The sequence below is a fragment of the Puntigrus tetrazona genome, chromosome 4, assembly GCF_018831695.1.
Source record: "Puntigrus tetrazona isolate hp1 chromosome 4, ASM1883169v1, whole genome shotgun sequence".
NCBI lineage: Eukaryota > Metazoa > Chordata > Actinopteri > Cypriniformes > Cyprinidae > Puntigrus > Puntigrus tetrazona.
Genome location: NC_056702.1, coordinates 14780029 through 14807472, shown reverse-complemented (window position 1 = coordinate 14807472; position 27444 = coordinate 14780029). Strand labels below are relative to the sequence as shown.

General features: G+C 38.2%; 1 protein-coding gene across 1 annotated transcript; it reads right to left on the bottom strand.

The window, feature by feature from the left end:
- Positions 1-106: 106 nt before the first annotated feature.
- Positions 107-22997, bottom strand: LOC122342863 (copine-8-like). The gene is made up of 8 exons (XM_043237011.1): positions 22988-22997; positions 22739-22842; positions 21973-22076; positions 14508-14547; positions 11903-11979; positions 6645-6708; positions 5108-5211; positions 107-2544 (listed from the first exon to the last, which is right to left on the bottom strand). The coding sequence occupies exons 1-8, from the start codon at positions 22995-22997 to the stop codon at positions 2367-2369; spliced, it is 681 nt and encodes a 226-aa protein (XP_043092946.1). The 3' UTR covers positions 107-2366.
- Positions 22998-27444: the final 4447 nt, after the last annotated feature.

Genomic DNA, 27444 nt, shown 5'->3' with positions numbered 1-27444 from the left:
ACAGAGAGAGAGAGACAGAGAGAGAGAGACAAGAGAGAGAGAGACAGAGAGAGAGAGAGAGAGAGAGAGAGACAGAGAGACAGAGACAGAGAGAGAGAGAGAGAGAAGCAGAATTTCAAATTATGCCTGCGTGAATTTCTTTAAACATTTATTTTTGAATACAGCTCCAGACAATATCAAACACCTTGTATGTTGCACGATGCAGTAGTTGACAGTTTTCTGCTAAACTCAATTGGAATTCTAATAACTAATGAAACGCGACGGTAGAACTCTCCTTGACGAGCCACACGATCATTATGCACGCGTTTTTGTATCGCTATATTGCATTAATAATTCCGCAGCACAAACACTCCATGCGCCGAGCAACAGTAATATTGACGGCATGCGTTAGAAACGATTTCTAACGAACCGTTCTAAAGCAATATCGTTTATTAGCCCAAAGCTGCGTTCACGTCATGTCGGAATTACCATATTCATGAGACGACGACGCCGAGACGCTACAGAACTGTTCATGTCACCCGACTTAGAAATGTTTTGTTTCCATGGCAATAATCGGGCGCACCAAAAAAAAAAGAATACGCGCACGGCTTTGTTTGTTGACGACAGAAAAATACTTTAAATGCTGCGCTAATTAACCTCTTTGTTCTTTTTTCAAACCTCGAAGAACAAAGAAAGAACACCGGGTGTCGAGGGCTATAATAAAAATCTTTTTTCTTTCTTCAGATGCTCAATGCAGTTCACTCATAATTTCTGTTTTGTAACTGGAAGCTGATTTGATGAACACAATATGGCGCATGTTTGAGGCATGTATGAGGCTGTTTACGGTTGATATAACGTCCAAAATATGTTTTCCGATTTTCAGAAAAAATTTGAAATACCCCGCAATGCCTCCAAAATCAGTTTAGCCTTGTAGCTTTTTTTTACAATTTTTTTTAAGTAAGGTAAATTAAAAGTTTTTTTTCCTCGTACTAGGGTTGGAGGGCCGGATTAGTGCGTCTTGACAGGAAATAATTACAACTCCTGCTGTCCGTGGCGTGACAGGCGAGTGGTGGGTTTACCCGGTTCAAATAGAACAGCTCTGTCGATTACTCAGAGCTTTAACGCAACGCGTGCTAACAACAGCCCGATCCCCGCAGCATCCCTTAGCACCCGTTCTCAGTGTTATCGTCGGCGAGACGCTCCGTGCTCCTTTATTAGAGCGTGCGCGCCGGCTTATCTCGGTTCCCAGACTCCGCCGGGCGCCGGGCGCTCTTCCTATCCGTCCGTCTGTCTCTCTCTTTCCTTTCACACATGTTCAATCAGAGATAAAGCCTTGGTTTTTGTGTGGGAGAGTGCGCTGCGGTACCGATCGATGCTCATCAGTGAGTGCCGCTGCCGCGAGGAAGCTTCCCGCTTTATCGCCGCACAGCAAGAGTCCTGTTCGAGCTACTCGTGATGGAGGCTTCTGGGATACCATGCAGCGGTTGGGATTCTCTACCACGTCGTCTCATGTGTCTTAATATGATTTTATATTATATTTTTTTATTTTATTCCTACACAATATGCAGGTAGTACTATACATAGATTTATTTTTCTAGGTTTCTTCACTGTACTGTGTACCGTTTTCATTGGTAACGCATGCTTTCTTATGCCTGGCAAATGCAAAAATAAATCAAATCAGTAAATAAATAATGTATGCAATCCTTTTCCAGCAAAGGGACATTTATGATACTAACTAAAAAATATTTATACTATTATTATGTGTTTTTTTTTTACAATGGTTTTTAAAAATGGGTTTAAAAGTCGTACATTTATACGAAAATACTGCAAATATGCAAATTTGTGAAAATGGTGATATCATGTGCATACATGAATGTATCAAAACCTAGTCATTTCCTATAATTTTCTGCAGATTTTGATATTTAAAGGATTACTGCACACCAAAATGAATACCCCAACCATCACTGGTTCAAGTGTAATGTTATAAAGTGACAATAATACTTCTTTTTAAAGCAGAGAAAATGAAATGCAACGTCATTTTTCAACAATTCGTCTCTTCTGTGTGTAAATGTCGTTTTTGATTATCTTTGTGCACGAAATGTATTCTCGTCGATTCATAAAATACAGATATTCAGACGATGCCTTTCATACTTTTCTGGACCTTGGCAGTGTTTATTACAAGTTCAGATATTCATACAAATGAAATATTCGGGGGGCATTACATTTTTGTTCAAATTTTTGGCGGTAGCTGCCAAAAAGGACGCCGCCAACAATAACAACAACGACAATTGGTCCGTCTATTTCTGGTTGACCACAACACTCACGGTTTAACCGATGTGTGAAGTGTGAGCATGTCACTTACGGTTCGAATGCAAAGACCATCAAATTCAAACTGCTTTACGGCTAAATATTTCCCACAACCAATTGAAACGCAATAAGCTAGCGAAGCTATCTCCATACCTGTCATAATCGCCATTGCACAGGGCTCTGACCGGGATTTTAAAGGCTTGCCACACAGGGTTCAGCGTGTTCTTCACCACCTCTGTCTTATGGCAAATGGTGAATCTGTAAGATAACGGGATAATGCTTAAAAAGTGCGTTGTCATCGAATAAAGATGTTTCAAATCAAACATTAGCGCATGCGATTATACGCATAAAATGTTTACAGTTGACTGATTTGACATTGATTTCATTACAACGATAGTTTCTTTCAGTTTCAGAGAAACAGCTACAGCACTGCGTTTGCTTATCAGTAAATGACTGATAATGACCCTCTTACCGAGCAAAAGCCATTTATCACAAGTAAAGCTATTCTCTTGAAGTCATTCCAATCTATAGTGGATTTTAATCATAATCAGAGTCCAATTAACAAATTAAACCACCAACATTTAAAGAACGCTAACATGAATACCAGCAGCAGATGCGAGGGAGAAGTATATCGTTGCATACATTACATTGTTATTCACAGGAAGCCTGCTGCTTGTTTGTTTGATTTGTAACGATGCATTTATAAAATTTAGCGCTAATTTTTTTTTTAAATTGAGTGACAACCGTAGTTTGAAGATGTAATTCAAATGTGAGGAAGTGGGATCGCACACACACACACACACATACACACACACACAAAATAAAGATGAATATCATGTTTGCCTGAGCTGAAATCACACTTTATTTGGCAGGCTTTACTGTGGAGCTACACAGAAATAATGTCTGTACAAAAATATAGAAAACCGTCCAAAAAAAGCGATTATTATTGGAAATTTGTATCGGTTTCACTGCTAAGCGTCAACTGGACTGTTTCAGAAACAGAGCAAGTATTTGACATATTTGGTTTGACTTTCTGACGCCGGCCCTTGAGCTACCTCTCTCAAATCACCACAGGATTTACTTAAAAAAAAAAAAAAGATTCTGTTCTTTAAAGGACAGAGGCATGAATGAATTGCTCAGTTATGGGCTCGGTCCATGGCTCAATATTGGCATTTTTCCTATTCGCTCTATGCGCGCACGCGCACACACACACACACACACACACACACACACTGTTTACCTTATGTTCTCATGGTTCAGGGGGTGAAGGCTCTTTTTGAAGTTTGTATTTGTGCGAGTTTTAGTGTTGCTGAAATAAATGATCTTAAAATGATCACTCTGGTGGGCTCAGAAGGGTACTCAGATCTAGTATTTAAACAGCAACAGCTGCTTTTTGTAAAAAATTGCAACACATTTAAGTACATTTAAGATGATTTGACTCAAAATTAAAGCAAAATTAAACATGATTGAGAATATGGAGAAGTGTGTGTGTGTGTGTGTGTGTGTGCGCGTGTTAACTGCTGAATTGTAATATATTTAGAGATGACTGTTGTTGTACCAAATGATGATTCATAAGAAATAAACAAATATTATTATTATTATACTATTATGTATTATTAGAAATAAAAGAAATGGAAACATTACCTAATTAAGTGGTCATCACACTAAAAATAAACACATTAAATTAATATATCAAATCAAACATAATATATCAAGTATTTAATGTAAATGTATGCACTTCAATATTCTTTAATAATTAGATAATAGGTAATAGAAAAATTACAAACAAATATACTGTATATTACATACACTGCATTAGTGCAACTATTCTACAGTGTGCATATATACATGTGACTTCAGATGCTTCAGATGTATATTCATATATACATTACTTCAGATCACAATTGCTGCTTCAGTCACATTTTCTCAAAAGACATGCATTTAGTTATTTGCATAACAATTTTAAGAAAACGGGAGACGTTTCGAATGTGAGCTCCACTTCACTTTAGGGCCAGGCAGCATGCCTGTATGCCTTGATTTAATAAAGTAAGTCCATGCAATGTCGTTGTCGCTTAAGTAATTAAGCTAGCAAAAAGACGATTTTAGCTGCCTTAAAGCTGTGCAGGCATGCGATATATTTTATTCAAGTCGTGTTTAAGAACACGTATCTGAAATGGTTTTCAAAATTGTCCCGAAGCAGCCCAGCACTACTTTATTCATCTAACGAGCCTGATTTAACTCGTCAGCTCATTAATAGAGACTTAAGACCTGAAGAGGGTCAGAAAAGCCTAGGTGTTAAAATCGATAGCTCTTAATTATACTGTAATGTTGAATGGATATAGTCAATGGTTAAATATAGAGAAATCAGTATTGATATTATAGGCTAATGGTTTTATAGGAAGATTGTTTTGTTGGAGGTTTTCTAATATTGAATGGTTAATCAACGATTAACTAGCTACTAGGGGAAAAAACTATTTCAGTGATACTGGCCTTCAGTTGCAAAAAAATGCCAATTATTGATGAAATGAAATGATTGCAATATAAAACCACTGTATATAAAAGTAAACTACACTGTTAGTTGAGATTCATGCAAAATATGTGATTAGTAATTGGAATCTGGAATTATTGAGGGACAGAATCAACGGATAAGGGGTGATTGTTCCATTCCAAAAGAACCCCAGATGAAAAGGACTATGGGTATTAACTTAAAGGAATTCAATGGAAAGCCATTTCCCCAACATAGAGGCTGATGAGATGAGACTGATGCTATGAGCAGTGTGCGTAACTGGCAAGAATCCGCTCATGTGCCCGTGTTACTCACGTTCCATCTTCATTGCTGCGATAAAACACTAAGAAGGGGTCCGATTTGCCAAAGAAGTCCTTTTTGTCCAGTTTGTTGCCACAAAATTGCATCATCACAGACTCCTGCAGGGCGAGAATGTTTTAGAAAAGCAGGTTATGAGGGCAACGGGAGTGTACGTGTGGATTTAGAGCACTTGGGACAACAATATCGGTATAAATGAGCTGAGTATTTGGCCATTCAGGGTTTCTAGACAGCTAGCATTATGCAAATGCTAAACAGCTTGGCATGTTACATTTGCTTGACTACTGTACCCAGATGGCAAGGCTAAAAGGCCTAATCAGAAATCCATTTGACAAGCGTTTATGTAGACACACATTCACTGTCTGTGTGAGATGCGATGCTTCAGCAGGGAATGGGATAAGGTCTATTGATCCCTGTTGTGAAAGACAAACGTAACAATTACGCTAGCAATGCGGAGGTCTTTCTGCATTTATGTGTGTGTGAGCACAGCTGAAGTTCTTGGCACATCACGCATGCGATTACTGAATCCTGTGTTTTACAACTATGATAAAGAGGCTACTTTGAATAGACTCTAACAGACATGCTGAGAAACCAAATGAGATTAGCTCCTAGCAAGCCGCCTTTCCTTCGCCTGACTATATAGGCAGCAGTCTAATGTAATTTCACAGTAACTGATCTGAAACAGTATTGTGAAGCGCACACATAGCGCTCTTCACGCGAAGCACACAACTTTAGATTTGGTCGAAACTGATTTCAGCGGAGTTAGACGTTAGCATGTTGCTAAATAAAAACGAGACTGCACGCAAAATCTCATTAGCAATGAGATGCTTATTAGCGTGCCTATTTTAACATATTGGCTGTTTATTATTACTTATAAAGCGCAAATACCACACAAACATATTCCCAAACACCTAAACTGAAAACCGCTAAAACTGAAAAACTCTTAATGAGCAGCAAATTAGCTGTTTACTGAGGCAAAAGTTGTGGTTAATTGTTTGTTAATTGCGAGAATTGGATCTTAAAATAAAGTGTGACCTGCAAAATCATATCATTTTTAATGCAAGTGTGTAGAAAACTTTCTTTGGCTCTGATTTTAAATGTTTCCATGTTGAAAAAAAACTGCATATTGCTAGTTGGGTTGGTTTTGAAGCTGGGGTTTTTAAGCTAACAATTCGAGCTTTTACTAAAAATAATTTCATGACCAAAAATCTAAATCAATGATGAAAGCACACAAAAGAATAGGCTATTGATTGATTTCAATGGAATTTTTACTTTAACATGTTACTAAGTTGATTTTACCACAGTTTGAAATTAGCATGTTGCTAAGTTATATGTGACACAAACACATCCACTAGAAGATCAGCAGCTCTCAAAAATATTGGGCACTGGGTTTGATTATTTTTCTCTTTAACATAAGTTTATATACTGTCTATAGGTAACTGCCAGTGAGTTACATCGGCCAAGCATTGATGATCATAAGCAAGCATGGGGTACAAATTAGCCCTGCATTCGCGTGATCAATATTAGCTCTTACCCTGCAGTTGCTAAGCTCCTCTGCCTTTACAATAATTGTCCCACATTTCTTCCCTGGAATCCCCCTGTGAATGACAAAAGAGAGCATTCGGGTCATAAATGTGTCTCTTGGACAATAATGTTGTACAGAACTGACATGACACACCACGAAATGTTATTCAAAAAGCTTTAATGTGAAACTAAAGCGACGGAAATTCTTCCTTCCTCGGTCAGGATGTTTCCCAGCAGCTCGTGTAGATCGGGGCTCTCTGATGGCTTCGTCTGCTTTCGGTAACATAATGAATTGACTCTTGCGCGGACAGTCCGGTGGATGAAGTCTTGATTAAGGTTTATGAACGCTCTCTCATGTGTACAGAGTTTAAGTGAATGTAATTGGACTTGGGCCGTGCCACTGTGCTCAGGGTGGAACCGATCTGTCATACATCAAAATGAGCTTTAGTTACTTTATTAGAAGTGGACCAGATCTATGAGCCTGTCAAGCTCCAAATGGAAAAAATAAGCACTATTTATAGAGCCCATAGACCCTTATATATATAAAATTCTGATTATATGTGATTATATATTGAAACTATATGGTCAATATTAAATTAAAGAGTTCAACCCAAAATGAAAATTTATCATTAGCCTAATTAACTGACAATATACACGATAACTGGTTTGTTAAAATTCGACCTTAAAATAAAACAAAACAAAAAATTCAGATTGGGTGTCTGAAAATGACTTACTAGCGAAGGTTCATGAAACAAAAAAGCAACTCCTCGCTCCTATACAATAAGTATTTAAACATTCGCTCTGGATCTTCATCAATGTCCTGGTCTCTTAGCAACAGAGATGCGTGACAAACTATGTGACAAATAACATTGTTCCAATATTAAGTTTATAAGTCTCATTCGAGGGTATCCAGAATAGACTTTTCTGTATCAAACGCATGAAGAAATCTGTTTTTTTTTTGTTGTTGTTTTTTTGGTCCCTCCTCTAAGTCCCAATCAAGATGCATGCATTTGCAATCAGCATCTTGAGTGCGCGAGGTAATTAAGTACTGGCGACACAGCAGTGGAATGGCTTTTTTTCTATGTACATGTGTGTAATTATCTTCCTTCGGTCGACAGAGACCTGAATGAAATAACAAGTATAATTACGAGCGAACCTTAAAGCGCTGCTTCATTTTTCCTTAGTGTTTTTTTTTCTAGAAACGCGTTTAAGAAATGGACCTCGCTTCGTATTTTCAGACAGAGACGATACGATAGCTAAACCGTCATTATTCGCAGCTCTCCAGAGCGTCTTGGCACCATTGCTGTTTGCCGCACACATTTGTGTCACGTTTTCGGTGACTGTTTCTGTCCGCGCCGAAAACAAAATCACTGCCAACCAGAACATATTCGATGTTTCGAGCACAACAGTGACCACCAACTTTGACTTCAGATTTGGAAGTGTTTTTTTCACTATTAAATAAATAATAAACAATAAACAATAAAGAGCAAAAAGTCAAATGAGCTCTATCGTAGACTCAATGCTTCTAGCTATCCCTTAAAGCATCCTACAGCTATTTCCAATAATGTATTATTCACAAATATAAAATTCAATATATTTGAAGTTTACTGCAAAATATTCAATGTAGCAGTAGTTATGGAGACGACGCGTTGGATATCTTTTCAAAGTTATGGGTAATGTAATTCTGCACGCTATGGCAGAGTTTAATGCTACACAAATCTAGAGTAAAAACATTCAGCGTGTGTTAAAGAAATAATGAGATACTCATACATAAATGAAAATTGTTTATATTGATATGGCATTTTAATTTTGCAAACGCAGGACACAGCTCTAGTAAAAAAAAAAGATTAATTAAAAATAAATAATTTCAACAAGTATGTTTTAGTAAAAATAAACTGCATCCGAATGCCATAAACTTGAGTGTGAAGAGTGTGTTGCCATGGTAATGCAATGGCAAGTATAACACTGCAAATGAAGCCAAGTGAGTCTAAATATCTTGACACTCTGTAACATGTTATCTCTGTATTGATATCAAAATTTGCATTGAAAGCCACCTAACATATTGCCTTTGGTTGCTGGGCGGCATGGTCCATTGGGCTTTAATGAGCGTACTTCAGCGCGGGTGCTGAAGTAAGAGCACTTGAATTCAGTGGTGGAGAGATCTCATTGTTATTAATGACACAGGAAGCATTTTACGGTCAGCTTTATCCATTCCGACTAATCTATCTGTATAGTTTTCTCATTCTGAGATGTTTTATGGGTACTGCTCACCCTGACGGTGCGATCTCACGTGATACAAGCAACATCGATATATAAGATATCGCTTATATCTCTTGTATCCCGTCAAATTGCACTGTCAGACGTGCATGTATTGGCCTCAGCAAACGCTTGCCTCCCACACACACAGGCACATACAGAAGCGCAAATGTGTTATACTCTTTTAGATTGATCTCCAAAGTCATTCAACAGCCAATTCAAGCAGACATTGGGAACAGAATAGCACATCTCACACGACACAAACCCAAGCACTCCACTAAACCGAGCTCGAAATAGTAACGTTTTTTTTCCCTTCGTTGCAGCGTCTCCCAAACGCGATTGGCGGGGTGATTGAACTGTGTAATTAGCTGTAATTAACAGTCATTACGGTTGTTAAAGGTCCCCCCTGTCAGGCCTCAGGCGCAGGTGTGGGGGGTTTCGCCATAATTTATTGCCTCCAAAACAGCTTTTGTAACCCTTGTCGTTATCCATCTATAAGCAAAGTTTGCTGAGAGATAGTAAGTATCACTGTTACTGTAGCTATTATAAAACCTAACCCTAACTGCAACTGTAAAACATTAGCAAATGTTTAGCGAAATTTCAAGGTCAAAAGCTCACACAGAAGTCACTTTCAAAAAAGCTGAATTTTATAGAACAATGTGTAAACTTGAACCATGAAATGGGAAATCTGAAAGGGGAAATCTTTCATATGGAAATCCCATTCAGACGTATTCCTATTTAAATAAAGGATATTGGGGAACTGTATAGAAAACTATAATTAATGTTCATTAAATGACTAAAAAAATTCAATCAACTATCCATTCTCCAAACCATTTGTCCTTAATAAATTAATATGAATTAAAACATGACAACACTTTATTTTAGGGTATCTTAACTAGCTGCTTATTAGCACGCATAATATTAGTCAAATACATTTATAATACTTTTTTCATACATTTTTTTTGGATGCCACAGAAGTGTGTGAGATGACGTTTACACCAAATGGACAGTTTTGCCATTTACTACGCATATTCCTCATTGGTCAGCGTATATCGTTAGTGGCAAGTACAACCACAGCTACAAGTACTTCAAACAGCAGGGATGTACAAACCGCAAATCACCTTGTTCTTCATTTTCTTGAACAGAAGCAGTGTTCTGTCTTTAGTTGGATGTAATGAGCATGCTTGCGTTTGGCTCTGCTTAGCTAATGGAGCAACGGTGCAGGGACCCCCAGACGCAGTGAGACACTAAACTCCCACTGGCAATCTAATGAGCCTGCTTTGATAACTGAAGCACAGAAGAATGTATGTGAGGTAGGCGTTTACCTCCCTTCATAAGGAAGCGCTAAGGTACAACAACGTAGACTTAGAAAGAAACCTAAGAAAAATCAGGTGCTGAGTGACAATACGACCTCAATGGGGAGGATACAGGAAGCTCAAAGGTTTGTTTGTGCAGATGAGGTGGAATAAAGACCTTAATGAGCGGAGTCAGACTAAAGAGCAGCAATAGCGAGCAGCGGCTCATTAGTCGATGTGAACTTTACACCCTCAACTAAACACACAAACTTCTTACAGCGTCACAGTTTGCTCCGCTACAATCCCCTGACGATTTCCCAGCATTCCTTTCATCATAAACATTCTGCAAAGGAACATTTGCACTGTGTTTTCTTGCAACGCACAAAGCATGGCAACATTATTTCACAAAATAACCACTGTCAGTCTTACAGATTGCAAAAGCTGATTTCAGATCATCAGTTCTCATTCTGCTAAAGATCAGATCAAATCCTTCTGTCCACCTTCTCATTACTGGGCATCACTTCGCTGATTTAAATCCTATGTAGGAGGTAGGACTTTCAGGGGCGGTACCCAAAGAACATGAATTGGTCACTGGGGTTACTCAGGGATCAGTTCTTAGACCCCTCCTCTTCTTCATGTATACTAGATCACTGGGAACCAAAATACAGGCACATGGTTTCTCCTACCATTGCTATGTTGATGATACACAGCTCTGTCTTTCAGTTCAACCAGATGATCGGATCTCAGGATCTGCCTGGTGAAAATCTCAGCATGGGTGAAGGAACATCCCCTACAGCCCAACCTGACAAACGCTTTTTTGATTTTTATCTACCCTGCCGCCCTAAATCTGCAGATTGATTTCACCATCTAGCTAGGTTCATCAGCAATTACCCCATCAAGTTCAATTAGAAATTTTGGTGATGACCAGCTGACTTTGAAAGACCGTATCGCAAAAACTGCTCAATCGTGCAGGTTTGCATTACACACAGAAAGATCGAACTCTTCCTAACAGAGCATGCTTCTTGTCCAGGCCCTTGTCATTTCTAGGCTGGACTGCTGCAATGCTCTTCTGGCTGAACCTCTGTCGTGTGCAATCAAACCTCAACAAACAACTCAGATTGCAGCAGCAAAACTGGTCTTTAGAGAGTCCAAAAGGGCCCCTCTCTTTATTTCCCTGCACTGGCTAATTGATTGCTTGATGAAAGAGAATGATGAATCTCTTGTTGTATTTCTCAACTGTAAGTCACTTTAAGATAGATGCTAATTTAAATTTGAACTGTATTTTAACACACTGGGTTATACTGTACACGCCACACAGTGATTGTTTTGATTTTTAACCTTTAACTTTGATCAGATATCAAACTGGTTTCAGATTAGCTAAGAATGCCAGATTCTAAAAAAATCTTGCTATTTAATCTGAAAGAAAAAAGGTCAAGACATGCTAACAGTGTGAAAATTAAAACACAAAATAAATCATTTATAAAGTTAATTCATTTGAACTTGAACAGCACATGCTCAAACAAAATGTTCAATGACAAAAGAGAATGTTCAATAAACATATAAAGTGCAGTTACCTATATATTAAAATTCTTCATAATTCGGTACCAGATTATCAGATCATTGTCAAAGAACTGTAGCTGAGAACCAATGATCTATCACACTAGAAGGATCTGAGCTTTATGAATGGAGGAAAGAACACAAACAGAGCAGTTCTTACCCAAGAGACTTCTCCATACGGCCACCCAATGATCCCACCACCTCACCCAATGTACAGCAGGCCTGACCAAGAAAATCCTGCAATAAGAGAAAACAATATATGACATTTATCAACATGGCATGACAGAACAGTATGTATAGTATGTCTGAGATTTCTTTACCTTTATCTATAACCACTGTTTAAAAGGATAAGATAAGGTCCGATTTATCAACTAAAGCACACTATATGGACAGAATTATGTTGCCACCAATTCCCCACAGCTTTGTGTGTTTGTTCAGCTTTTAATTTTAAAATCGTAGGCATTTATAACGAGTCCTCACTATCTGTGAAGCTTTCCAGTATGTGTTGGAACACGAGGGTGGGGATTTGGTCCATGGCGATGGTGTCTGACTCGCAGTCAGTGTTCCAATGCATCCCCTAAAGTGGTTGGTGGAGCTCAGGTTTGGGATTGGTTCAAGACAGTTTAGGTCATTTTACAGGAGACTTCTTTTTGGATCTTGCCCGCCAAGGCATTGCTATGCCGAAGCGGAAAATAGCCCTCCCAGACCACTGTCAAATATTTGGAAACGCATAATTCACTATGTAGCATTAATAGTTATCTTTGCAAGAATTAAGCTTCCTTGTCAAACCCATTTTGTGTATTTTCGACTTTAGAGGCTTCTTCTTAGTGGAATTCCCTCTTGTGAATATACAGTATCTCTGTGGAAATTGCAGTCAATATCCATCAGAATGCACCAATAGAATGATTTTAAAATTAATATTTTAACAATTGCTTTAAAGGAGCTGATATCCTGGCTACTCCTTTTATTAAAGTAAAAGGAAATGATGACTAAGGCTGCCAAGCTTCAAAAAGCTGCCAAGGGCTATATCCTATGTACAAATATAATCAAAAATCACATTATTTCACAGAATTTCAGTGTGATCCTCACAAAAGTTACCATGTGACTTCAGAAAGATTTGAATAAAGTGAATAAAATTTTTACGATATTCTTTTGTCAACTAGAAACCCGTGTTCTTTTGGCGTATGGAAAAGAGCAGCGTGGTTGGTTAAATAAATACAGTTTTTTAGACAAACATTTTTTTCTCCAATGCGACTGTCATAATTTAGACACTAGTTTTTGCTCTCCAAGTTCATCCTCTGTAATTTATGAGACGCTTCATTTTCATTGGCACAGACATTCCCATGAGCACTTGTTCTACAGCTCCTCTAATTACTGCTGGTGACTCTCAATTTGTATTAATAAAAATTAATATGAATCATCTATCTTTATTAGATCTATGAAAACTTCCTTCTCACCATCTTTCTTTCTCCATCTATCTCGTTCTCTGTCTCTGCACGCATGTTTTTTTTTTTTTCCTGCTGCCTCGTCTCTTCATTTTCACCTGAGAACGTAGTCGCTCTTTGCCTTTCAACACATCCTATAATGGTTTTATGCAGAATTCCCTTCGGGAGCGGACAAGCAGTGTTTGTGTTTCCAAGTCAGAGGGGAAGAGAGTAATATTGATTCCTGGGTGACTAAGGGAGGGAGTAAAGCACCAGGAGGCACTGTGTCTGATTTGTTAGATCATTTGGAAGTGGTAATTTTCAGGGATGGAACCTACATGCTCACTGGAGTCACTGAGGGTGTTTTCAATTACTCTTGTGCATGATGTGTGGAGCGATCAGTTTATCTGTCTCTTTAAAGCTAGCGTGTTCACATGATCACAGCAGGTAACAAAAGCAGCTCAGATGCTTAAGAGCTCTGCTTGGGATAGGGCAGATTTACAGAGAAGTGTACGGCTTGAAAAATTGTGTTCATTGAGATAAATACTTTTTTAAAGTTCATTCATGTTTATTTCATGCTTTAACTAGTAAATATGAAAATACGATTGGTTAATGTGCCCCTTGAACTAAAGCACTACAGTGATACATTATGAGACATTAAAGAGCCACTGTTTTCATTTATTCACTTAAAGGATGGCTTAAGAAGAACAATACATTAATCTAATAATAATAATAATAATAATAAATACACTATATTTGAATCTACAAGAATGAATAATCCAATACTACAGGAAAAAGCATTTTATAAGTAGAGGGTTCTTATAAGTTTAACTTAAATGGATGGATAAATGGATGGACGGATCAATTGATTGGCTGATTCGTTTTTTCCCCCATACATGGATGGATGAAAGGACCGATGAACTGACTTTTAATGTCAGTGCAGATATTTTTGGTTGATTGGTTGTTTGATTGGAGCATAAAAGAAAGAGAGACGTATAATGATTACGGCCACGTTCCATGACGAGCACAGATGGGACCACTGTAGTGAATTTTACACTAAACCCATCATCAGTGTGTAAAATGACACCTCAGGGACCCGCTTGAGCGCCAAAACACAGCTTCAATCATGCTACCATCTCTGTGAGAGCATCTCTAATCACACATTTGCATTGACCCACATTTCCCTCTTTATTCTCTTATACACACACCTGCTGATTGCAAGCACCATGAGATGGTTTTACACAAGGGGCGAGCGTGTACGAAGGCGTCCTAACGTTCATAACGGGGTGGTCAGCAGGATAAGTGTTTATAATGAAACGTGGAGCAATTTCTGAGACTTACATGTTTCGAAAGGTTGGTGCTCTTGGAGTCAACGTCATACCTGGAAAAACAGAGAAGGATATGTTGAGAAGGGACACACAACTTGCATTGACTTGCATTTATTGCTTGTATCGCGAATTCTTTGATAAATTTACTTTTAGCTGTAGCTCCTGAAATGAACTGACTTATTCCGCACAAAGATTGCTTTACACTGCATTTTTTTTGCACTGACCTCACCGCAAATTTATTCTGGGATTGCTGCCTACTTTTTGAAAATGATGTGATTGTAGGCATTTCAAGAGGGGTATATGATAATTTTTGTAAAGGACTGCAATGTCACACAGCAACAGATTTGAAATAATTCGGTCTGATATTTATGCATGATTTACCATTTTTAAAAAACAGGAGTTCTAATTTCTTTGTCATAACTGGGGCAGCCAAATCAGATATAAACCCAGCTGTGTGTTAAGCATAATAACCGTCTTTCCTTTTCAAATTTCACAAATTTCAAAACCAATTCTTGACAATCTCTTTCATATAACCTGCCCTGGCATATACGTGTCTTAAATTTATGAATGAGGTGAATATGTTACATAAGAAATTCCAAAAGGCACCGTGATGTTCTATTCAGCTATACGTCTTCACGTTTATGAATACTGCATGACCCCAGAGTGGAACAAAAACATACATTGACACGGGCTTAACCCTGGCACATGCAATCCAACACACACACACACACACAAAACAAGCCTGCTTTTAAACTCAAATATACATACAACCAGACCTGATGAAATTGAGATTTGCTCTTTCTCTAAGGAACACATTTAAAGGGGGCTACTGGAAGGTGGGAAACTCATCAGGAATGAGGGGTCTTGGCAGAGGTGCAAACTAGTTGACTTCAATGAAGTACCGACATAGTATATTGAGCACATTTAATCATATTTTAACTTTAATTTATTTACTTGTGCCTCTGCACTTATTAAACAAGATTCGTGGTATTGGCATTCTACACAAAAAAAGTGTTTGGTTTCAAAATATCTGATCGAAATGTACTAGTGTACTAAAAGAATCTCTGAAATGCCTTGTTGGTGAGAAAAAGTATTCAAAAAAGTAGTTTCAGTCACGCTATAAAAGTTGAACTGTGCTTCTATAATGCATCTTTAACACTTCGTCGAATATGCTCTTGAGTCACTTTGGGTAACCATTCGTGACAGTTCAGCATTTTTCTTGGCAAAGCTGTTCTGGCTCCTTCGAAACTTTATTAAAATGTATTTCTAAAGCACTTTCAATACCACGAGAACCAAAGTGCTGTACAGGAAGAGTAATAAGACTAATAAGACAAATACCACACAACAACACAACAACTTACTAAGCATTTCTAAGAAAAGCAAAAGCTTTTCTTGAGCTTACTCTGAAATACGCTATGCATAGGAACCTTGGAACTGCAACAGAAAAGGCCTGATCACCTTTGCATTTCAAGCAAGAAAATGCAAGGTGTTATCGATCATGTCAACACAGATATTTATAGATTGATTCTCTGCCATGCAAAGCTTTAAAGACATATAGAAGCACTTTGTAATGAATTCTGTATCGGTATAGGTAGCCATGGAGATTGATAAGCGCAGGAGTAATGTGCTCTCTCATATTCAAGACCTTACTGGACCCGGATATAATTATCTGAAATGACATCTGGGCTTTAAGTGAAGCACTTCAGGACATCTATATTTGTGGCTTAAAGCCATTACCGTGGTTCTTTTGCATGTTCCAGTATGGAGGTAATTGTCCCGTGGGCGGATGAACTGAACTCTAAGCCCCATCCTCTTGCATACATGCATCAGGTCTTTGCCCCAGGAGATTCCTGTATTTAGCACTATGTATTTTTTCTGCTTCCTTAAAGTTTTCCAAGACCCTGCCACAGAGGTCCATCCCCAAAGCGTGAATCTGCCACCACCCTTGTTCACTCGAGCGTAATGCTCTTCTCAGTTTGATGTGCTGTTAGGAATATGCCAAACTGAGGCCCTGAAAGCTCTTCAAATAATAAATACACTTTTATCTCAGAATCCTCTCCCTAACTGAGGCTTTCGTAGGCCTTTGGGCATTGTGTACATGCAGTGCCCAAAGACTGTTGAGAACTAGTAGCAGATGTTTAAGGTGCCTTGTTTTTCCTCAAGACCCAAGTCTTGCTTTTATTTGTGTCAAATTTCATATGGTAGATGCCTTGATATCAAGCATACCTTAGGTTCTTTTGGTCTACATTTTAACGATTCCTAATTCCAGACATGCATATAGTGTCTGTGATCAGCTTTTCACATCATCATCTCAAAAGTAAACCTCTCTATACCTTCAGGTATATTTAAGCGTTGTTATCATTCTCAAATTCTTGCCATGATTCCATGATTCATTTATTTACACTTGTTTTAATCTTCAGAATTTTGAATACTTGTCCTTCATGGTCTATTGTATTCTTGGAAATGGACAGGAATTCTTGCAGACAGAGGTCCATTTGTATGAATAAATGGACCTCTGTCTGCAAGAATTCCTGTCCATTTCCAATCACCCATGTTTGTTACTAGCAACTAGAAGTCATTAGAGATTGTCTGCTTAATATCTAAGACTGCATTTTGATTGGTCCACAACATACAACATATTGACATAAGTATATGTCAGCTTATCCTACTAACTAAATCTATTCTAAAAGTCTACTCTGAGATTTAGTAAACATGTAGCTGCAAATGTAGTTTAGAGCTTTTAGTTAGCCGAATAAAGTGGACTATCAAAATAAAGTTTAATAGTGTTGTGTTTATGTTCTGTTCTTTTCTCAAATTGGTGCATGAATTTTACAGTTTTCTCGTAATCGCTCACTAACTGTGCTTGGAAATTTCCACCTCAGACTGTCCAAACTGACACTGAAAGGCTCCTTGTTCACTGAAGTGAAGTGCAAAGTCATTTATTACGCAAACTAAACACTTCCAAACTGAAAAAAAAAGTTCTCCCAGACATTACACCACTGAAGGCAAACATGTTACAATTAACACCTGTCCCCAGAATATTTTTTTTTATTATTTTCATTCCTCCTTAATGCTGCTAAAATGGTCAGTTAGCAAACTGCAAATTCATCGTATCTTCTTATGTATTTACTTATTTTTCCCCAAATGTACAGTATAAAAGATTTCCAAAATATTTCCTCAAGTTCAAGTTTGTCGCTCGGATTCATTACACTGATCAACAGAAACCCGTTTAGCTTGAAATTTTAGTTCAAGTTGACTTCATATCATTTAAAGTAGTTACGAATTGTCATGAGATGGGTGTGTGTTGACCAATCCCATTCGACATTCATTAAATATGACATATAGTTGCATTTACGGTGTCCCAAGTTCAAATGCTGGCTTGCGGACCCTCTCCAATCACTTCCAGTCTAAATACACTCATTATATACAACACCACTAATTAATTATTCTCATAAGGATTTGAAATGCACAAAACAAAAACAACCACTCTTGCTCTCCTTCCCTAAAAACAAGTGCCAGAAAAGATGTGTGCACACGTATGGACGCTCGACGTAGCCATCACAGCGAATTGTAACGTGGTCTGCTGTCTGCCCACACACTCGACAGACCCTGAAGGGAACGACACACGCAGCTTCCCATTTACACACTCTGACTAAACCGCATTATGCTTCTCGCTCCCAACGCTATTTATAGCAACACATGCTGATGCTGATGGGAATCTGTCATTCTAACGCACACAAACACACAGGCAGGATTCAAACGAGCAGCAATGAAACATGACACATTTATCATAAACTGCACTGCTAATGCTAGCGTTTGCTCAGATGAAGTGAGAACAAAATCTGGTTGGCTGCTTTCTCCCTATAGGGGTTACAAAATCATAGTAGTTAAAAATGTGAGTGGTTAGAAAACTTGTTTTGATGTTGTGATGCTAGGCTGTTGTTGATCGTTTCCAGGGTGTTGCTAAGTGGTTACTATGTTGTTCTGAAATAACATGTTAATGGAGGGGGAGAAATCTCTCGGAATTAACTAGAAATATCTTCATTTGTATTCTGAAGATGAATAAAGATCTTATGGATTTGGAACATGAGGGTCCTTTTGGGGTGACCTATCTCTAAAAATGGGTGTTATTGTGTTCTATGTGGCTCCTAGAAAGTTCTATATGGGTTCTAAAGTGTTGCTAAGCAATTGACCCTTCACAAAAGACCTGCCCCCCTTTATTACTGTTGCTATGTCTGACAAGCCATGGCGTTCTTGTGCTTAACATAATGTTCTCAAACAGTGAAAAATACATTGCAGGGCAAAACTGACAACTTTCCGACAGACAAAACAGAGCAGGTTACTGAAGGTATGAAACAGCATCTCGATTTTCAAATTTGTCCCTATTTTAAATTAAATAGTTTTCTGTTCCTGTAATGTGTTGTGACAGATCACTGTATCGCCTCAGTGGTAAACATGAAAATCAAAAGGTAACTTGTTTAAAAGATATCAATTCACACCATTTTTCTAGTTCAAGTCCACCAATCTCAATCTACTGTTCTGTCTGGTTTGTTTGTGCAACTGATTCTGCATTATTATTTGTCAGATTGCCTGTCAATCAAACTCCCTGTGAGTGTTCAATTGCTATGGCGTTCATAGGTTTGTTATGGATAAATTCAGTCCTAGAGAGTCTAACATATGTGATTGTATTTTTCAAGCAATACATGGACTGCATTCCACTTCACTTTTAGAAAGTGCATTCTATGAAGTGGTTGAAAGAAATGTATATGAAAAGATCCTCAACCCTTCAATTTTGACTAAGCCTACTTCATATGTACACTTCAGGCCACTTGCAACAGGATTGTAACTTTACCACAGATTGCATTTAATTTACCCCTAATTTGAACAGCTCTGTAAATAATGTAAAAACATAATCTATAATAACCTCCATAGAGGAAATGACCAAGGACTTTCATTCCAATTCAGCCCATTGTAAGGTTCTGCCAATAGTAGGCACTCATTTGACTTTGTGACATTACTGGTGTACAAAGTCAACATGGTGGAGGGATGTTAACTAGGAAAGGGAATAAAAAAACAAAATGGAACCCTTTTAGATTTTTTAGGTGCATTTGTTGGGCCTCTAAACTCTGCAGGATCGTGGCTCTAGTTCCTCAAATCTTGACCTGGAGGACCACTGCCTTGCAGAGTTTAGCAAGCTAATCAAGGTCTTCAGGATCACTAGGAAATCATTGATAGGTGAGATTGATCAGGGTTTGAGCTTAACTGGAGCAGTGGCCCTCCAGAATCAGATTTGACTCTGTCCTAAGGAATTGCTAGTGACTGCTGGGTGGTTGCTAGATGGTAGCAGATATGTTAGGGTTCTCTGCTAAGGACTTTCTGGTGGTTCAATGGGGTCTAGTCCAGCTGTTTGAGGGCTGTTTTACAGATTGAGCTCCAACTCAATTAAACATATCTGAACCAGCTAGTCAAGTCCTTTTTAGGCGTAGGCTTTCAGGCAGGTAGGCAAGTTTGAGGAAAGTCAGAGATGTACTCTGCAAAGTGTATCTCCAACTAGCTGATTCAGGTGAGTTTGATTAGGGTTGGAGCTTAACTCTATAGAACAGTGACCCTCCATGAACTAAATTTGATACCCCTGTTCTAACCCAATCCCTAACCCTAGATTTGGGCATTAGTAATGGTGATGCTTACTCAGGAATGCTTGTAGAGGTTGTTTCCAAATCAGTGATGGGAGACTTTGAGCTAAGCTTTAATTAGATTATGGTCTTATGAGGGGAGTTCACGCTTGCCTGTTTCTCATTACGAAAGAAGAACAACATCATTAAAGCACAGACATCATGTATCATTCTCTTCTGCCCTGTCACAGTGCAACAGAGAGATAAAAACATAAAGAAAGCGAGAACAAGATAGAGGACAAGAAAAGCAACTGATATTGAAGGATCTCTGAATCCTGAAATCTAGGGTTACATATAGCGCAAGCTCATATTGTCTCTATGCCTCTTCCATTCGTTTGTGGGGCTCAGTCCCCCTTGTTGTCATGGCGACGTGCCATGTCATCCTCATCAGCGGTGCTTTGGTTTCGCTATCGTCTCGGAGGCACTGCCCACACGACCTCGTGACCCCTCTCATGTCTGCCGCAGATTTACAGACCCAGTATGACAGGCCGTCGAGCGGGGACACCGATCCACAGAGACAACACACACACACACACACTCTGCCTACAGACATACACACTCATGCTAGGGCCTAAAGACACACACAAATTCCTCACACACATTTGGGCCAACGGATACAGAATGACTCATATGTGTTCTAAAATACACCCATAAATGCCAAAATATACAGACACAAACAAATTTAGACTGACACAAAATAAATATTAGCACACATGCACATTCACAAATAAATACGCGCACAGACCAAATGTATAACGTGCTGCAAAGATCCGAGATTTGGACACATATCCGATTTTTTTTTTATTATTTTTTATCGTAATTTGAGATGCAGCAATGCAATTAAAGACTATTTAAAAATGTTTGTGCATTATATTAATTAAAAAGGTTAACTGATGTTAAGTTATCACAAACATTATCACAAAATTATAATTTGGGGACTGGGTTAAGACTGCTTTAATGATGTGTTATCAATTTAAAAAGGTTAATGTTTATAAGATTACTTTTGCTGTCACCTACCTTTAATGCTGCAGGTGAATTTTCACATCAATAGTTAAAATCAATACAAGCGAGCCCAATTTTAAATATCAAATACTAAATGATATTGATAAAAAAAGACGAATATTCTATATGAATATTAACCCGATAACTAATATGATGACCCTAAATATTACATCTAAAATCCATATTTCCACAATAATAGAATGTCAATTTTTCCCTGTAATGGTAAGACACCTTGACCTGTGTCCACAGAGTATTGCCCAAACAGTACAGTAGATGTGATTCATGAGAAGGGCCTTTGGTTGTGACGGCTGCTTATAAAAACACAGAAAACATAGCACGACAGTTATCTTATTGTTGGGTTTACAGTAGCTGACAGATCTGTTTACAGTGCGTGACTCCAGTGTTTGATGTACCAATATGTCATGCCTAATAATACCCTTACAGTTCAGGTTCCTCTTGTCAAAGTTGGTTTCACCAATTGGTTACACCAATAAGGATGAAGATTTCATGAGGATTAAATATTTATGTCACCCACAAATACATTTTGACCAAAATTTATTTTAAAAATGTGTTGAAAAGAGTGCACTTAGTTCATGTTCTCAACCGTAATTATTTCTTAATGTTAAAAAGAATTGCTGTTTTAATTACAGAACGCACATCGTCTTCCCAAAGTGCATACAGACTGCCAAAAATAGTGAATATAAAAAATAAATATTCCAATACTTAAGCCATAATATCGGAGTCATACTTAATAGTATAGTAAAACAAAAATGTAGCTGACGGTAAAGGAGTAACTGTACTTACAGATCAAACTTTAAGTTCTGTCTTTCTTCAAAGAAGTAGTCCAATATGAATTTTCGCACAAAATCTGGGTTCAAAGTGTTATCGATGACTTCCGTTCGTCCAAACTGAAAAGACGAAAGAAGGTGAGTTGAAATTATTCACAACAGCATTTTAAAACAGCAAAAAACTTAATATCAATAACAGTGGTCTTGTCTTGATTTAGTAAAGCAAGGCTACATCGACGTTTGTTAATTCAAAATTTGACGAGTCCTTTTTTTATGTTCTAAGCGCAAACACAAGTCCTTGTTTACAGCGTACACCTCCCACATTCCTGCTACCTTCGACGTCTTAAATATAGAGGTCAAAGAGGCGTACGGCGGTGCTGAGAGGTGCGTTGAAGCCTTGACGCGACGTGAAAGGGACTTAACGTTTTAATGAGCCGACTTGAAAAGTGGGCTGGAGCTGTCTTGATACGAGCGTGGGCGAGAAAGTTATTACATTCCCTGTGTGGCTTATCATATTTCTCCAGCTAGTGATTGAAGTTAATAAATACACAGCCCCTCTTAATGGTGCTTCAGAGAGCCCGATATTTCCTCTGATTAGCTGGGAAGGCAAAAATACGAAGGGCCGACAGACACAGAAAAAAATAAGAGCGCCAAAAATAATTGAGATTACTATTCTGAGAATATCCCAAGCCCGTATTTACATGTATGAATATTTATGAGACCGAGGGTCTGCCAGGCCCTTCAAGGGGGTCGACGCGACCGGGCCAGATTGCTCCGCTTACCTCTCGCCACTCTTTGTTGCCAATGCCTTGGGTGTACAGCACGCAGACTGCGGAGAGCCAGAGAGAGAGAGAGATTGTGTTACACAAAGGCAGAGATTTTTCTTCTTTTTTCAAATGCCAGAAGACCTGTGACACTCTTGACTCAGATGCACTTTGTGTAGGGTGTAATCTTGTCGTCTACTCTATTGTGTTTGCAGAGAAACAGCTTAGAACCAGAGCACTGGAATGCATGAGATAAAAATTGCAAACCTCTATTCATTTTCATGACATGAGAGTGAGTATATGATGACAGTATTTTCATTTATGGGCGAACCATTCCTTTTAATAAGCCAATATTTAAATGTACCAACTAATTGATGGATGGATGGATGGATACATAAATAAATGTATATGCATACACACATAAATTCCTTTTTAACCCCTTTTAAGACTTTCTTTCTTTCATCAAACACTAAAGGAGTGTATAATGTTCTTTTCCATAAACCGAAAGTGTACCAAAACACGAAACAACTGTCATAAAACATCATAAAAATAATTAGTGTGACTAGAACTCGTCCGATCGATTTGAGTGAGTGAACGTTAAAAAGTTGCTACTCAAATGGCACTTTAGGTTTGTAGCATGCTGAATCCGTGCTATCGTTATGAATAATAGTGTGAATATAAATGCTAATTTAATGTCAATATATCATGATGTTACATTGACAGTTTGGCAAATGGACATATTCATACAACTGAAAAAATATGTACATGGCAGTTGGTTTAAAACGCTGATGATAGTGTGGATTATTCATACGGGAGATCTTCTCAACGCAGACGGATTTGTTCTTAACCTTGTTCTTATGTTAATGAATCTGGAGTATTCTAAATCGGTGACCGCATGCTTGAGGCACAAGCACCTCACAGCGCAAGCTTTAATGCACCCTTTCTTACTCTTTTAGTGCGCGTGTGAATAATGAAATATACTTAAGTAGTAATGTTCAGCTGCATAAATAAAATAGCACGTAAAAAATGGAATCTTAATACATTTATAAAGGGTGTTTTTTCATACGTGCGGTTTGCTATTGTGAATCGTGATATGTTTGTAAAAGTGAAAATATGCAGATTCGTGCCTACGGTTAGTAAACGTATGGCGAGACCCGATGTCCTGAAGCTTTGGAAAGAGATAAATGTGTGTGTGATACAAAAAACGTAAAGCCTAAGGCGCAACTACTGAAACATGCAACAGACAGTGGCAAAACTTTTTTTTTTTTTTTTTTATAACTGAGTGTGCATACATTTTTCTATGTGTGTCATGAGGATAATGGTAACGCTAAGAGACTCGGCCAGCAGTGCTCAGCATAATCGAGATGGGGGCTCAGCACAAGTGCCCGCTTGCATGAACGCGAGGACCCTGTCAAGCCGACGTCTGTTTAGATCAAGCTGGTCAAGATCAGGACCGGTAAACAAATGCCAATAATAAGAAAATAAAAAAACACTTACAAAAACTCACGCATAGCTACTGCAATGCATGAAAGCAAAACAGGTGGAAAAGTGGACAAACAATCTGAAAGAAAAGAGAAAGCAGGCAAGAAAAAAGTGAAGCAAGACGGTAAAGACAAGAACAAGCAAAAGGAGTACGGAAATCAATACAGATAATGACAATAATAGCAGAGTGATTAAAAGCAGAGCTGTTCGTTGTGCCCTTATCCTGTTCACTACTGTCACACACACACACACGTAGCACAAAAGAAAACACTAAAGACTTTCAGTGCTTATTGTCCTTGAAATCACGCAGTTCTTTCGGTGATTCAGTTCTGCCTGCCTCCTGTTTGTGAATAAACACGACTGATCAATAAGGAGCGTCTCAAAGACTTAAGTGTCAGAATTGAACGAATATAGTGATAAAATACAATAAAGTCTGTGAGATTGTAGGCGATGGGTCAATGAAGATTAAACAAGTCAATAAAGGAATGGGTAAAAAAAAGTGAGTAAATGATGAAAATGTGAATTGTGAACGATTGAAGAAAGAGCGAATGAATACATGGACGACTTAATAAACGTGCCGAATGAATTAGAAAGTAAATGACTGTAACTCGAAAGAGTGAATGCAAGAATGAGCGAATGAGTAATAAGTAAATGAATGTGAGAGATTTGGTCAATGTTGAGCAACTGAACGAATCGAAGAGCGATTCGGTGAGTGAGTGAATGAGTAGCAGATCGTGACCGGACATTTTAAATCAAATAAGTGACTAAATATTTGAGTTAAAGAGTGCGTGAAAGAAAAGATAAAGTGAATTATAATGTGCTAGTGAAAGAATAAGTGATGTCAATGATTAAATGATTCATTGAGTAAAACGGACACAAAGCGAATGAATATATGAGTATATAAGATTGATTAAATGAGTGAGTGAGTTTAAAGGTTGAGAAATAATTAAACGAGCAAGAAAGAAAACGAATGAATGGAATTATGAAGTATAAAGCGTTAGTAAAAAATGAGCTGAGTCAATAGTTAAGCGATTCAGTGAGTCAAATGAGTGTGTGAGTGACTGAACCAATGAATGAAAGTAATGTGATGAGTAATGATTAAATGAATAAGAAAATAAAATGAGTGTGTGAGTGAGTGAAAGCAAATAAAAAAACCAATACGAGTATGAACAAATTCTAAAGTATTAACGTTAATGATTGCATGAATGAATGAATGAATGAATGAATCATAAAGTGTTCGTAAAAAGTCAATGAAATGATTCGGTGAGTGAAAATAAAATAAGTGTAAGTAAATAATTAAGGTGAATGCAAAAGGTAGTGTGTATTAGAAGGAAAATGAATGCATAAATAAGCAAATAAAATGTGAGCATGCGTATTCTATTAATGCTAAATATCTGAGAGCATCTAAGCCGTTGCAACTAACAAATATATAAATGAATAAATAGGAATTTGGGGAACACCCAAAGTAGGTTGACTACACAAAATACCATCTCTCAGGCACATCTACTTGCCTGTACTTTTGAATTTAAATTACTCTGATATCCGAGGCCAAATGTGTGACATTTATATTTTCTCCTCTAAAGGAATTTGTAGAGTTGGAGGCAAATATTGCAATAATATATCCGAGGCCCATGCCACATTCAGAGCCGAAGCTCGGAGGCTTTACTTCACACAATCAGCGCGAGAAAACGCAAACAGAAAGCAATGAGTCATGTGATTGTGTAAGCTTTCAGACAGCGAAGAAAGCCCCCTCTTAACAAGGCTGAAAGCGGCTGATCGTTCTGTTGTATACAAGGTCATAGTAAACCATGAAATGAGAAATAATTTTTCAGCGCTTGTTAATCGTATTTCATGGCACAGCATGCATTTGAGCAACAAGGGAGAAGAAAAAAAGATTCTTANCGTGACAGACCAACTGGAGCTCAAATAAAGTTTTAAAAGCTTGTGTGTGTGTATTTTTTTTTTCATGATGCCAAGACCCTCTGTTTTAGTCTAATTGATGTTTCGTTTTTGCCGACGCGCTACAGACGAAATGCGAAAATATTAATAAAAATGAAAAGCTAATGGGAATTTTGGACAGCTGAAGAAAGCTACTAATAATGGCATCCGTTTTTTTTTAAGCGTAGGCTAAACAAGTGTCATCACAATGGCTTGTTCGTGATTAAAGAAATAATAAAATAAATTAGAGCACTACAATTGGCCTTCTGTTACAGTTGACCCCGGTCTCGTCTCCAGGGTTACGTTAATAGCTAATAGAAGATGTGGCTTGGCCTTCGCGAACTAATTACGCCAAGCTAACGAAAATTGACCGCCGCTGAAAGAATGGAGAATGGACCGCCACGACGCTATTCACGATAAAACCACCACAGCTGAGCAGAGGGAAGGAAGAAGCATATGCGGAGATTAGCAAATCGCAAAAAAGGTTATTTGCAAACAACAGCCTTAAAGGTACAGTATCGTGTTTAATTCCCAGATTCATTAAACTGGAAATTCCAAAGCGGTTCCAAATTTATGGGAGTGATTTATTGACGACATCTCATTTGCGTACCGTCCAACGCAATATACCGCGCACAGCGCAAATTAGCATAGTCGCGAATTAGCATAGTAGCGAATTAGCATAGGTAGCATAGTGCGGTCGATCTACTTGCAACACAGGTGTCAAATAAATTTAAGACTTGCTTTTTGCGCGTTTTAAATACGCATTAAATTGATTAGCGCAAACGTTTTTTTGAATATTCTCCAAACAAAAAAATTGACTAAAGTAAATCTGGCCTTGTGCGTCGGGGGCGGAGCTAGAAATGAGGCTTCAAAATGTTTCGGTGGACAAAACCTGCATCATAAGCAGACTGGGGGAAATATAAATATAGAATGTGGACGTATTGAGGTAGACGGCCGAGGTGAACCTGGCAGGCGCGGCAGGGAAGATCTGAAGTTCCGCATTGGGGCTTTAGTAACTGTGCATTACCGCAGGTTGTGAGGTAAATGATTGTGTCAGTGGTGGGTTCTGAAAGTCTGCCCTGTCCTCTCTGATAAAATCTTGAGTTTAGGGCAGAGGTTTTCCGTTCCAAGAGAATGAAGAGATTGCGCTGAGGGACTGGAAATAAAGTCTTTCTGATCCAGAGCCATTCCATTATGAGGACATGCTCAGTATATCCCTTGAGAACCAGGACAAATCCCTGGGATTGTCAGGGGCTTCTATTTATTACCTGACGCACTCCCTCTCTCTCACCTGTTGTCTGGAG

Excerpts from the sequence above, each read along its gene's own strand:
- LOC122342863 (XM_043237011.1), bottom strand. Across the intron at positions 22,077-22,738 it reads GCAACAAAGAGTGGCGAGAG|TTTGGACGAACGGAAGTCAT; the intron begins GTAAGCGGAGCA and ends TCGTCTTTTCAG. Across the intron at positions 2,545-5,107 it reads CGCAGCAATGAAGATGGAAC|ATTCACCATTTGCCATAAGA; the intron begins GTGAGTAACACG and ends GTTATCTTACAG.